Here is a 14,567-nt window from a genome sequence, read left to right as displayed (position 1 = left end):
GAAGGGAAGGGAAGGGAAGGGAAGGGAAGGGAAGGGAAGGGAAGGGAGAGAGGAAGGGAGTTTACTAATTGTGTAAGCACACGGCCCACTGAATTTTATAATAAGCTGGTCAATCTCTGTTTAGTACCATAGGATAGTGTGTGTGCATGTGTGTGCGTGTGTACGTGTGTGTGTGAGAGACACACAGGAGCCTCAATCCAAGACTGTTGCTTTTCTCACCGGAAGCCTCTTACCTTCCTCGCCACCATCGCTAAGCCCCCCAAACATTCCCCCTTCCCCTAGGTGTGGTGCTGGGATTTGGCTAGAATTTCTCCACTGGACCTCTCCCTTGAAACCTGATCCTGTTTTTGTGGGCCTCTGAATTTAGTGTAGGTGCTGCACGGGGCCTGGAGACCCTTGAATCTAGGTCAGAACACACCGCCTGGATTGACTTTGCTGTAGTGATGCTCCTCCCCGGGCAGCCCACTAGGTATCACGCTCTCCGGAGAGGAGAATGAAGATGAGAAGGGGCAAAGGGTGGGAGAGGAGGCTGAGCGGGTGGAGATGGCGGGGAAGGCACAGAGGCAGCAAGAAAGAGGACGAGTGGGGAGGGGAGATGAGGGGCGGAGGGCTGGAGGCTGGGGAGGCAAGGTCGGCCCCTCTCGCTACCTGGGAAACAGCTGAGAGGCAAGTGGGCTGTTTCTGCCAGAGCCAGCTGAAATGTGTGCTATAAAAAGTGATGCTATTTACCTTGGTGTTTTGAGAATGAAGAAAAACATCCCGTGGCTTTTTACAGTTGTTGCTTATTTTTCTTTTCCCTCCTCCCAGTTTGCTTGTTTTAATCCATTTGCACATTTGTGCAGTCCTGACTGGGTGTGTGCCCCTTCTGCTCTCCAGGAGCAGCTCCTCCTTCCTCACCCCCGGTTCCCTGGAGCATTCAGGAGGGGCCCCCAGTACCCCACCCCCACCCCTGTAGCTGTGGCACTGGGGGCTCAGCCCGTCTCAGCCAGGTCCACGCTCAGGGCCGAGCCACAGAGGCCCTCAGAGCCACAGTCCCCTCACCTCCAGCGTCCCCCTCACTAAATGCTCACACATGAGCAGCCAGGGCAAGTCCCCTTCTCTCCTGGATGTACTTGGCTTCGATGGGGACCTTGTGGCTTTCAGGGGCAGACAAAGCAGGATTTTGCCTCCCTACTGCCCGGACGGCCTTGACTCACTGTCTCTTGTCCACACCTCACAGGACAGGTGTGATCATGAAATAAAATAATGATATAAGCTGATGAAGTGCATGTTGGTTCCTTCCCCCACCCTCTCACTCCTCCCAGCTCTTGGGAAGCACAGAATGTCAGAAGTGGAAGGAACCAGAGAGAACATCCAATCCATCACCATCATCCCATGGATGGGGACACTGAGGCCCAGAGAGGCGGAGTGACTGGCTCATAGTCATACAACCAGTGAGTCCCCGCCCGGTGCTCTTCTGCCACCAAAGAACTCAACAAATGCTAAACAATTGATTTGTTTCTGAGGTTAAACATTTCTGTTTACTTCGAGCACAGGAACTGTTAATTAAGATTTCAAAGAAGCCAGTGCTGGCCTCCGTCAACTCGCCCGTGGTCCCGGTGGCTGGTTAAGGACGGGAAAGAAAGCATTGCAGAAAAGGTCTAATGGATTTACATTTCCCATTGACATTGTTTCCCTGGGTTCTGAGAATCAACTTATTTTTATAGTCTGGAGAGCCAGGGATGAAAAAGCCCTTTTAGTATGAAATATATTTATATTTATATTTAAGGAGCTCTTTTGCCTCCGAACGATTGCAACAGACTTTGCACAACAGAACTAGAGACAGTGGGTGCAAAACAATGTGGGTTTTGCAACCACCTTTTGTGTCCCCTGTGGTGGCAGGGGCGTGGGAAAGGCAGTGTCTCCCCGCCCCGCCCCAACCCTTTCCTCTCCTGGCTCCCAGGTACAGAGGGCAGGGCCAGATCGCCTTTCAGAGGGCCTTACTCTGGGGGAGCCCACCGAGACGAGACCCCCATCCCCGCCTCAGTCTCTCTTTTTCCTTCTGGATCTCATTAAACAAACTTGAGAGGTGCTGTGCGAGCATGGACCAGCCCTTCCCCTCTGGGGGCCCTAGAATTCTGGAGGGTAACGTAGGAGTTTGGACCCTCTGGATGTCCTAGATGATGTCCAGAGCTTCCTCCAGCTCTAAGAGCTTCATGCAGAGTCTGAGGCAGAGAAGCACCCCCATCAGATCAGAAAGTGACCATAAATATTCTGTATTAATACATCACCTTGGCACGGTGTCTCATGGTCTCCAAGAGGACCTTCACCTGTGGCGCACCATTTAGCCCTCATGACCCCCTGGTGGGGTAGATATTATTGTCCGTTTATTCAAAAATAGGAAAGCGAGACTCAGAAAAGTGAATGACTTGTCATGGACACACAGGCGAGAAGGGGCACGTTCAGACCCAGGTAAGAGTATCACCCAAACTCCTATTCTTGCCAGGAAACACCATTCTCTCTTAGCTCCAGACAAGGGGCATAAACGACACCAGATCAGAGGCATGGATGGAGTGAGGCCACGCCATTATCAGAGACTCTGAGACCGCTGGGGGGATCTCAGGAGCTGGGTTTAGGGAAGACGCAGAGATTTCCCCATCACTGGAATACGGTGAACTGGGATGAAGCAAATACCAGGCTCCCTCCATCCCCCTAAATAATTACTCCAGTATTTCAGAGCTGCAGGAGAGTTAATCCACCTCTCTTCTCTTTGTCCAGATGTGGATGCTGAGACCCAGAGAGGGAAAGTGATGTTTACCACACGAGCAAGCCATTGTCAGCGCTAGGACTGCGAGCCAGGTGAGGGAGACTTTCCACCAGCGCGCATTCCTGCTTCCCTCCCTGGCCCCTGGAATCCAGAGAGGACGTGTGGGCCTCCCAGGCCCAGAGGCAGAGGCGGCCAGAGGCCAGAGGATGGAGCAGGGAGAACACACAGACTTTTCACAGCCACACGCATGTCTACGCAGTTGCAGAATTCCTCCATCTGCTTCTGGCTAGCAAACGGCCCCGGGCAATCAGACCCCGGGTCCCTTACCTCTGTTCGGCAGAGCTGTAGGTCTCCCCTCTCTGGCAGCTGCTCAGGGTGACGGGGTCAAAGTTGTCGAAGGAGCGGAGGGCCACCCCCGAGACGGCGACCAGGGGTGAACTGAAGCTCACGCGGACCGCCCGGCTATGGTAGAAGGGCTGGCTGAGGTCATGCACCACGGGGATAATCAGGGGATTGTTCCTGCAGCTCAGGACATGGAGGCCTGTCAGGAGAGACAGAGGGCCGAGGGGCCAGGCTCATTACTCAAGGCCAGTCACGCCCTCCCCAACGGGCCCTTCCCGAAGCCCCCAGACCCTTTCATGTCACTGCACAAAAGCACCATTGGGTGGCCAGTGGGGATTTTGAGTTTGATTGAAAGTTTCTTTGTCTGCCTTTTTCTCTTGGTTCCAAATCTTTCCAATCCCTTTGCCTCCCACCCCCTAAGCTTTCCCTTCACCTAGCGCCCACAGCCTCTCTCCCTCCCCCAGTGGCCACCCCTCACACAAGCATGGCTGGCCCTCACCACCCTCCCACATTGCCTTCAGGCTCGATGGCCCAAGCTGCTAGTTTTCAGGCTTTCTTCCCAGTCAGCCACAGAGATGGTACAAATCATTCACAGCAACAGGCTGCCCTCGTTTTTAATCCAGGAACCCAGCAGCAGTCCTGTGAGGTCCGGACCTCGGTAGCCAGGCTGCAGAGGTAACGCTGGGAATCAAGGGCGGGAAGTGGTTTTCCAGAGGCGCCCAGAACAGCCAGCCATGTAGACCAGGCTTACCCCATCCCAAAGCCCTTGGTTCTTTCTAGAACGGGGAACAGGTCCCCAGGCTTCAAGGAGGATGGGAGGGGGCAGAGAGGAGGGGCACACCCAGAAGAGGGAAGGGAACGATGGGGTGGAATGGAGTTGGAAAAATAGACACTTCCTTTGGGGTCTGGTGGACCTCGGTTCACATCACGACTTAGCCTACCTAACGATGTGACTCCGGCAAGCTCCTAAAACTCAGTTTCTGCATCTAAACTTGGGGCTGATCCTAAGCACATCCTGGCAGGCCTGCGCTGTTGGGGACGTTCAGCTCCCCATCCAGAAGGCACCCTTCTCTGGTCCCTGAGAACAGCAAAGGCTCCCCAGGGGGTGGCAGGATACAGAGGACAGAGGCCAGGGGACACTGCGGGGAGGGACGGGGACACGTGGAAGCCTCAGACACTGAGTCACGGGATCCCAGCAGCTTCTGTGGAACTGGACCTCCCCCCACGCCTCCGAGCTCTCTGCAGTGCCAGGACAGCTAGGAAAATATTTGCTTCTCATTTAGGGAAATTTCTCCGGAATCCAGATAAGTCCAGAGGGTTTTTTCTTCTCTTCCTTATTCATATGTCCCCCTGCCTTGCCTCTAAAACTAAATAAGTAAACATAAAAACAAAATCCTCTCCCTGCTCCCTTGGCTTCTGCTTGACCCTGTGATGACCCCTTGCCTGCTGGCTTCATACGGGGCTTCGAACCGAGCTCTCTGTAGAATGGTGCATGTATAGCTCGGAAGCCCAGCCTTCAGGGCTGGCCTGGGATTCCAAACACCTGGAGGTGTGGTGCGAATGTGGGACGGATAACAGGACTTTCCTAGTGCTGGGTCTCGTGCTGGGCACCGTCACAACAGCCCTAAGGAATAGCTCATAGAATCTCTCTCAATCTCGCTCTGACGATGAAGTGGCACCGTTGTCCCCATTGTGCCTAAGAGGAGAGCAAGATGCCACATGAGGGGCTTTGAGGTCCAGAGAAGTGTGCCCCTTCTTGAGCCGAGCGAGTGGCAGGGACAGGACTGAAGCCCGGGCCGTTGGCTCCGGAGCTGGGGCTCTCCCCTCTGCCCCGTGCACACGTGGGTGCACAGAAGGGTGTGCAAGTGACAACTCTGGTCTCGTCCTCCCCACCAGCCCTGTGTGGAGGCAGCTTCTCGGCACGCAGGACCTGGCTCTTTACCTGCCTTCCCAGTCCCGGCCTTTCCTCATTCCTCCTCCCGTGGGGAGCCCCGCAGGTGGTGTGCAGACACAGGTTCCACTGTGGGGCACAGGGGATGCCTCGGGGTACAGCGGAAAGAGCCATGGCCGTGATTCCAAAGACCTGGCTCCTCTCCTCTCTCCCCGGGGTCTCTCAATGCCTCTCCTGGGGGTCTCAGGCACTGATACCTGGACAAAGGGCCTTTTCTCAGTCTCCTTCCCGGGGTCTTTTGAGGATCAGATGGGGCGCCTGAGATTGAAGGTGCCTGGCAGAAGGGAGCTCTTGAAGGGAGGACTTGGACAGCGGCCCCTGATCCCCATATCTGCCACATCCAGGTTTCTCTGGATACACAAAAGCCTCCTGACTTGAAGGCAAGCAGAATGCCAGAGAAGCAAGAAAGAGGAAAGGTGGAGGAAGAACTAGCTCTCGGCTGTTCCTTGAACCAAGAGCCATCTGCATGAGAACGTGCTCACCGAGATCGTGGCTCTGATCTTTGGTATCAAATAGCTGGACACTGATCGTCTCCTGCTTCTGGTCCCCATAATAGGTGCCATCAGTCACCAGGTGGACGATGACAGCTGCGGCAACCATTGGCTGAGAAAAGTATGCCTGAAATGCAGAAGGCACAGGAGGGTCACTCACTCGCTCAGGCTACGGGGCAGGGGTTTCAAGGAGCATCTTCCATTTCAGGGCCTGCACCACTCATCATGGGTCCATGATGGGAATAGGGAGGCAGTGAAGAACACAGGCTCTGAAGTTCAGAAACTCTGTCCCAACTTGGCTCTGCGCCTGCTGAGCTGTGTGACAGGGAGTGGTCACTCTGCCTCTCTGGGCCTAAGTTCCCTCACATCTAAGTGATATATTAAGTAAATAACTGAATCACAGGGTGGCTGCGAGCTCCCAGTAAGATAATGGGAACAAAGTGTCTGGCACATCCTAAAACCACAAAAAAAGGTGTTACTATTATTTGTCACTTCTCCATGCTAGCCTCTGTGTGAGGCATGAAGGAGACAAAGCAAAGTAAGACCCAGCCCTTGCATTTCTGCAGACTGTGGAGTTCAAAGTGGGTCAGTGACATGCAAACACAATCCATAATCCTTAGGAAGATGGGCCTAAATACAGTGATATAATACCATGTGACAAGCACCTTCCGACAGATGACCGGACATGTACAGGACTAGAAGGGAGAGAACAGTCACTTCTCTGTGGGATCAGTTAAGACTTCAAGGAGGAGAAGACAATCTTAAAGGCCTTGAATGATGAACAGAAGGTTCCAGGCAGACAAAAGGTTTCCAAAGTCTTTGCCAAAACAAGAAGGACAAGGGGCATTCCGTGCACGATGAAGGGATTCTATTTCAGGGAGCCTCCTACTGCTAAGTGTTTTGTTCTCTGTCCTTACAATTAACACCCTCAGTGGGGAGACAAACCATCTTGCAAAAGGGTCATGGGAGTTGGTGCTTCCTGGGGGCCACTGCTGGAGATTCTAAGGCTCGTAAAACTTTGGCTTACCCGGAGCCAGAAAGTGGTCTGAGCCATCTGGGAGTACGAGTAGCTGATGGTACAAGGGTACCAGGCATGCTGGGAAATGCCTTCACTGAGATCTATCACCTTCGTTCGACACACCTGGGAAGAGATAAAGAAAAAAATGTTTTTAGAGGGTCTCAGCAGTTGAACTAAATTCAATTAGATGCACCTTTACTATCCACCTATTTTGTTCTGGGCACTGCAGGAGAAAACAGGGATGCACAGACTGGAGGCTGCTCCAGGAGCCCACATTCTACTGTAGAACAGGGAGTCCTCAACACTGTGAAGGACAGAACAGAGAACATGTTTTGGTGGTAGAGGTGACAGAGAAATGCTCACGGGGACAAATGCTGGAGGAGTTGGCATCTGAGCTGGATCTTAAAGAACAGAGCGGACACAGGGGAAGGGCACTGCGGGTGCAGGGAGCAGGAGAAAAGGCTCAGAGGAATGGAGAAATCTAGAATGCTCAGGGTGTGCTAAGCTGCCTGGTACTCTTAGAGCTTGCTTGGGGAAGGTGGCAGAAAATGCAGGATCAGGGGTGGGATATCATCGAGTCGTGAATTGCAAGCAGGCCATTTTAGAACAAATCTGTACATTATGCTCAGAGCTGTATTAAGGACAGAGAAAGGCATATCCCCCAAAGACAGAGTGTGTGTGTGTGCGTGTGTGTGTGCTGCGTACGCGTGCATACTGTGTATCCAAATGTCATTTCATTCCTCAGTTCATTCTCTTATCGGAGTCCTATTTGTTGGGAGATGGCTATTCGCCCAGCACCGTGGGACGAGACAGACGCGGGGAGCTTGCAGTGGACAATGAGTGTAGATGTCCATCAAGGCACCACACCCGCATACACAACTGGAAACCATACAGCAGAAAACAGAAAAGTTCCATGATGGAAAAAGCTAGGAGCAACTGGCTTGTTCCTGAGATTGGTCAGATCTTTTGCGGAAGGCCATCTCACGTTTGTGTTTTCCCTCTGACCTTGAACGTGGCTTCTCTCTCAACACTCCCCTGTGGATTTGGGTCTCCCTATACCCTAGACATAGGCAGGTCTCCCTATACTCACCTGAGAAAGGCTGACCTGGCAAACTCTAAGGCTCTGGAAAGCCATTAAAAAAAAAAAAAAACAAAAACAAAAGATAATCTAATATCGATCACAGTAAACATACATGTAAAACAAACAAAAAAGGGAAAAAAAGAAAAAAATTATATTCAAGGATACCTATTCCAGCAATATTTGTAGTGGCAAAAGATCGGAAATAGTTTATATGTTCATCTGTTGGGGAAGGGATGCATCAGGTAAGAAATATTCATGTGACAGATTTCTATACAGCAAAAGACTTAAGAGGCCTGAATTAGATTCATATACAGGGATGATACTAGAAATATTTAATGTCAGGTCCAGTATGGGTCCTGGCCGCTCAGAACGGAAGCCCTACTCCTGAGCTCAAGACATCAGTGAAGAGATTGCAAAAGCGTAACACTGAGTAAAAACAAAGCAAAACAAAAGGAACAAGGCATAAATGGACAACTACAATATGATGTCACTTATAAAAATCACACAAAGCAAGACCATATATTGCCCAGAGATTTTGATAAATGAGTACAGAAGAATTAAAAACAAGAGTAGAAAAGTCATATATCAAATTCACTAGTCAAACTCAAGAAAAATGCATGATGCCTGTGTTGTAATCTACAACTGCAATCATCAGTGTTTTTTTTTTTTTTTAATGAGCTTTTTTTTGTATTGGAGTGATATTATAGTTACAGAAAAGTTGCAAAGGTAATATGGAGTCCTCTAAGTATGCTTCATCCAGTGTCCCCTACTGTTAGCATCTTCATCAATTCATTCTTGAAACCCCAAACAGAGGAAGATAAGTCGCTTAGCCAACTTTGGAGAACCACAGATCAGTCACCCAGAAAGTTCTGCAGTGGCATGCTGGCCTCATTTAAGGAGATCTTGGTTTATCTTTGACATTTGAATGTTGGATTAGTCATGGGTTTTCAGGGATTCCTTGGAGGTGTCTGCCTGCGGGTCAGGATGTGAGATCTGCTTCCTTCCTTCTCTACTGCTTTACCTGTACCATCTCCACTCATCTGTCCTAGATATTGAGCTGCCATGTAATGTTTCCTTTAAGAAATGAGCTTCACTGCTTTAAGAACATTGAAAAGTATTGCAACCTGTTTCTTGCCAAAGTTCCCCTCCCCCTCTCCGAGAAACCAGTGGGTCCTGAATATCACAGGTAACATCTTAAGGAGAGTAGAGGTGCCAAGAATCAAACATCTCATTGGCCAGAAGCAGGTGATGGCTTCTGATATTCAAATCTTTAGAAGCCCAATACCAAGGAGACTATGGGCAAAGCAGCCACTTTAATAGGCTGGAAGATGTCTTCAAGTTTATTTATTTTTCTCAAAAACAACTGGGACAGAGCTTAGGCAGATCTGCCAGTGGATTGTGTTACATTTTACAACAGTGCGAGACTTTGCATAAACTATCCATGGCATTTGAAATCCAGGCCAGCAATTGGACATGTATCATTTTGGAATTCTTTCCCCTGTGTTCTGAGCTGCCTGTCCCCAGCAGAGTGTGGTGGAGCACATCTCTGGAGTGCTGGGCGGGGGGCGCTTATCTCTGCATCTAAAACATTCACGGTCAGAGAAGTCTAAGACGTGAACAAAGCCCCTCTTATTGTTTAAATACAATTTTCTCTTATCTCATCAGCTCTATCAGCACTAGACAGGGCTTTAGAGGTACATACTGCTGTTATTTTATTCTCCTGTTTTCCTATTTGGATTGTGTTTGTTTCAAGCTGGCTGCGATCCTGACCAGGGACAGTCAAAGCAGATCAGAGAGGAACAAACAAATCCAGCTGAACCTTTGCCCAAAGCCCCAGTTGATCTTAAAACCATCTATGTTCCTGGGGAGGCTGGGGGGAGCGGGCTGCAGGGGAAAGGTGAAGGAAACACACACAAGCCTCCCGCTTTTACAGACCTTGTGGATTCTGCTCATTCAGCAGCCATTTACTGAGGGTATATGGTTGTAGACCAGGCTCCACATCCCTGAGAGAAAAAGAGCTTTGCCCTTGGCCACAAGGTTGGTCACTAGGGATACAAGTGTGATCCCAAGGTGACTGATTCTCTGCGGATGCTCTGTTTTCATCCACTCACTTCTTTGCACCTTCCAAAAAAAGCCAGTCTGACTGCATAAAGGATTACTGAACAATTTAGATTTTCCTGAACATTCGTGGGGGAACAAGCAGGAGAGTTACATCCCACACTCCATGGGGACTCAATCTCCCCCAGCAACCCCAGGAAGCGAGTTCTGTCTCACTCATTATCTCCCTTCCTCTAGTTTCTCCACTGTCGCTGGCTCCAGTGGCCTCCCTATCTTCCCAACCTCTCCCTCTTCCCCATCTGCACCTCTCAGATCTCACGTGAGCCATTCTTCTCTCCCTCAGATTATCCACTCTTGCACACACAAGTCCTTCTGATGATGCCAACAACCCTCCCCAGAGCTGTCGGCGGGATGAACGTAGCAACCTTCTACCCTCTCTGTTATGCTACGATCTGTCTCTTCACATCACTCCACCTTGTGCAACACATATAGGGGGCTCCAAAAACCTGGGCAGCCTCTAGGCTTCAGGTTCCCCTAGACAGATGAAGAGGGGGTCTCCCAGCTGGAACCTGCCTTTCTGCCTTGCCCACTCCCATGTCTGGTGCAGCATTATTCACAATAGCCAAGATGCGGAAACAAACTCAAGGTCCATCAAGAGGTTAATGGATGAACAAAATGGGATCTACTGATACAATGGAATGTCATTCAGCTTTAAAAAAGAAACCCTACCATATGTGACAGTAAAGATGAACCTTGAGAACATCATGCTAAGTAAAATAAGGCAGCCATGAAAGGACAAATATTCCACTTTTTCCATTAATAATTTCCAATAATAATTCCATTATTCCACTTATAGGAGGTATCTAAAGTAGTCAAAATCACAGAATTGATGAGCGGAATAGTGGTTGTTGCCAAGGGCTGGGGAAGGGTGGGAAAGGTAGTTGCTAATCAACAGACATCAAGTTTCAGGTAAGCCAGATGATTCAGTTCTAGAAGTCTTTTGTACCTGTAGTCAACAATACTTTATTGTACACAAAAAAATTTGTTAAGAAGGTAGATCTCAGGGTGCCTGAGTGGCTCAGTGAGTTAAGTGTCTGACTCTCAATTTTGGCTCAGGTTGTGATCTCGGGGTCCTGAGATCAAGCCCTAAGTCGGGCTCCATGCTCGCAGGAAGTCTGCTTGGGATTCTCTCTCTTCCTCTCCCTCTCGCCCCACCCCTGTTCTCTCTCTCTCTCTCAAATAAATAAAATCTTTTAAAAAAAGGTAGATCTTTTGTTAACTTTTTTGTCACAATAAGGTGAGATACAGTAATATTTTGAATGACTAAAATACTGATATTCATTGGATGAACAAATACATTAATAAAATAAGTGAGCCAGTTCAGGTGTGGGGGGGGGGGGGAGAGAAATTCATGTAATGATGCTAGGCAAAGAGCAGACATGGTTGGGCTGGCAAGCACCCTCCCTTAGGTATTCTCAGGGTTGGAGGTGGGATTACCCAGTATCTTCTTGATTACTTCAGAGCCAGAGAACTCACTTCCGTTTATAGGCAGCTCAATTGACTTTTGGACAGCTCTTCCCCATTGCCAGGAGAAAATGTCTGGCTATACTTCCTCCTTTTTCCTCTAAGTAGCAACGTCTATAAGCTTTCTGATTTAGAGTTCCCGACTCAGAGGGAATTGAAGAGTTATCTACTGAGACCATTCCTTTTGCCGGGCTCAAGGAAGGGTGGGCTGTCTTGTACAACATAACACAGCAAGTAGGTGGCAAAATCGCTATTTAAATGCAGAATTTTCTGGCTTCAGGAACTGGTGCTTTTTTCCTCATCTATGTTTGGCACCCCCTCGATCCTACTTTTTTTCTTAAAAAGTTTATTATTTTAGTAAGCTCTATACCCAGTGTGGGGCTCAAACTCAAGGCCCTGAGCTCAAGAGTCGCATGCTCTTCTGACTGAGCCAGGCAGGAGCCCCTCAATCCTACTTTTTTTGTGTGTAGACCCACCTCCAGTGAGATGTCTCCCTCTTCCCCAAGAACTCATGGCAGAAAGAGCAGACAGGAATTCGGGTGCCCATGCCACTCCTTTCTCCAGGAGAAGCCCAGCTCTAGGTCTTTGATGGAAGCCGAGGAACCACTGCCCTCCAGTCCCATCTTAACACCTGCAGGACCTGAGGAGTAGGAGACTGCTTTCCCACTTGGTCTTTAGCACAATGCCTTAGACACCCCATTACCTTCAGAGATTTGCTTACACCAAACACCCTCCATGGGCAACAGGAGACCTGGATCAGTTCTGGCTACATCCTTACTAGCTGGACATCTCCCCCACCCTCAGCTGCCCCATCTGTGAAATACAGTAGTTGCATGGAATGACCCCTAAGTACCCCAGGAGCTTAAGGACACCCACAGTCATAACATCCACCACGGGTCTCAAGGTCACAATGTCATTTATGCTCACAGAGGTTGGAATCATCGTCCCACTTTTCTGATGAGACTTTAAACAACCACTTTAAGATCATCTATCCAGTTGTGTAGGACGGCCAGAAGCCAGACTCTGATCCCTCCGATGCCATATTCTGTGTGCCTGTCTTGGTCAAAACCTCCCCTTCGTCTGATGGATAGGAAGGCACCAGCTACCCCTCTCTTTGCCTCTAGTTGTTCCACCTGCTCTCCCTGCTCCAAGGTCCTCATAATTACCCTGCCAATGTGAAGAACTAATCCTGTTGCCCCGCTACTTATCACCCCCTCCATGGCTGCCCAGGGACCACGGGATGGGAGGTTTCCCAGACACAGCTTGCAAAGGCCTTCGGGAGCCGGTTTCAGCCCCATCACGACCTTCATTGCCAGTGGCTGTTCCTCCTCCCCCCTCCCCTCCCCACGCAGCAGGTGGGCATCCGCACGCGTGCACAGTGGTGCTTCCCTTCTCCCCGAGGGATGCTTTCCCTCCCATGCCCTGGACTCCACCACCACGATGTCTGTGCCCAGACTTCTCCGGCCCCCTGCCCCCCTCCGCCGCACTGGCTGCCCATTTTGTGAAATACTACACACACTTCAAAGCCAGTCTCAAATATCACCCCTCCTCTGAAAGCCCCTTTGCTCACCGCCCCCCCCCCCCAGGCAGAATTAATTGCTCTCTCTTGTGTTCATATAGCTCTTTATATACCTTGGTTACAGCGCTTGTCAGGTTGGATTATGGTTGTTTAGAGCCCAGTCTTATCCCTTGAAATTCTGAAGACTTCCAAGGTGAGAAGCATGCTTTATTCATGCTCATGTCAATCCTAGCCGATCGCCCAGCCCCAGGACGCAGTAGGTGCCCCGAGAACAAGAGTCCCAGCACGAGCGGTAGCAGCTAGGGGGTGCCTGTCCTAGGCTGGGCGCTTTGTTAAGGTCTCCATACGTACTAGATCATGCAGGCCTCATGACAACTCTGTCAGGGAGGTACTATGATTATACCCATTTTATAGATAAGGACTCCAGGCCCCCGTACCTTGCCTAAGGTCACACAGCTCGTTAGAGGAACCAGGATTCAATGCTAAGGCACAAACTCAGCCCACACTCTTAATGGTAGATTAAGGCTGCCTTGAAAACGGTTGCTTGCCTATCTCTCAGGGTCATGGAGGATGGACTTGGGATTTCTCCTGAACAGAAGTTGCTTCAGCAGCCCAGAGCAGGCCCCTACAGGGCTGCCCCAGGGTGGGTGATGTGGTCGAAAGAGCCCTGGGTTGCCAGGCAAGAGGCTTCGCTGCTAGAGCTGACCCACCTGCTTACTTCTTCTGACACTCGTCCTTCCCATGTGCAGAAGGACAGAATAAGATGAATCCCTAAAAGGCTTTTCAGTTCTGACATTCTGCCAGCTTTTCTCTCCCAGCCTCTTCCTGGTGAATGCTGCAGGAGAGAGACTCTCTCACGAAGTGGGATTGTTCTGTCAGCCCCTGAGTCAGCTCCTGGACCCCATGTCTCTGGTCTCTGGAAGGCTAATTTCACAGCCACCTTTCTACGAACACCAGAGGGGTAACGTAAACATTTACTGTAGCCATTCAGGCAATGTGTTTTCTGTTTTCTTTTCTTTTCAGGCATGTGACAAAGAGCTGGTTCTTCCCCCAAAGCTTTGAGATCACTGGATATTTGTGCTGGGGGTATCCTCAGAGATCTGATTCCAGCCATCACATCTGACAGAGAGATGGGGAACAGGGCCCATTGGGGATGGGAGAGACCGCCGGGCCGCAAGCTCCTCTGGGACGGGCCAGGATGTCTGGTGGTGACTGGGGTTGCCTGGGCTGACAGACACAGAGGCCTCTGTGGCCCCAGGACTTAGGGGCTCTTGTCCACTCCACGCACCACCAGCCACTCCATCCAGCACCCGCCTCCAAACTCCCCCTTTGCCGAAGACTGCTTTCAATTAGAGGAGTTAACGATGTCTTGCTTTCAAAGGGTTTTTTAAATCCAGTTTATCTTCTACCCACACACGTCGTACACAAAGGCGGGGAGACAGAGGGAGAGCAGGGGGAGCGGGAGTTCTGGTATTTTCCCACACAGGGGAGATGCCATGAGGTTTCTATTGAATTTCGCTTTTACAGATCTACATGCCCTTTTGTCAATCACAGGAGGGAAGAGGTGCTCTTCAAATCTCTGGCCCGTCCTCTCCAATTTCCTCTTTCAACCCCAAAGGGACCTGGGAATGGGGCTCATAGAAAAAGAGAGGAAAAGGAATAGGAAGGGGGAGCATGGGGGAATGCACAAGTGCGTACACGCACCTGCACGCACGCACACACACGCACACGCACACCCCAGGTAGTGTTTCCAAATATTTCCACTTGGGCCACATTTTAACGTTCAGGCTTGTAGATCCAATGCCGAGCTATTTCCCCAAGAACTGCAAGGTTGTAA

General features: G+C 50.3%; 1 protein-coding gene across 1 annotated transcript in view; it reads right to left on the bottom strand.

The window, feature by feature from the left end:
* PAPPA (pappalysin 1) overlaps positions 1–14,567 on the bottom strand; it is a gene marked incomplete at its 5' end in the record, with an annotated part of 238,201 nt that overhangs the window by 64,664 nt on the left and 158,970 nt on the right. Inside the window, 3 exons of the mRNA XM_032418990.1 lie at positions 3,074–3,287; positions 5,522–5,657; positions 6,558–6,671. Coding sequence (XP_032274881.1) covers positions 3,074–3,287; positions 5,522–5,657; positions 6,558–6,671 — 464 coding nt within the window. The remainder of the gene's footprint in view (positions 1–3,073; positions 3,288–5,521; positions 5,658–6,557; positions 6,672–14,567) is intronic.

This window comes from Phoca vitulina, unplaced genomic scaffold (assembly GCF_004348235.1).
Source record: "Phoca vitulina isolate PV1807 unplaced genomic scaffold, GSC_HSeal_1.0 scaffold21, whole genome shotgun sequence".
Taxonomy (NCBI): Eukaryota; Metazoa; Chordata; class Mammalia; order Carnivora; family Phocidae; genus Phoca; species Phoca vitulina.
Note: the sequence above shows the minus strand (reverse complement) of the source record. Positions and strands in the feature narration are given on the sequence as shown.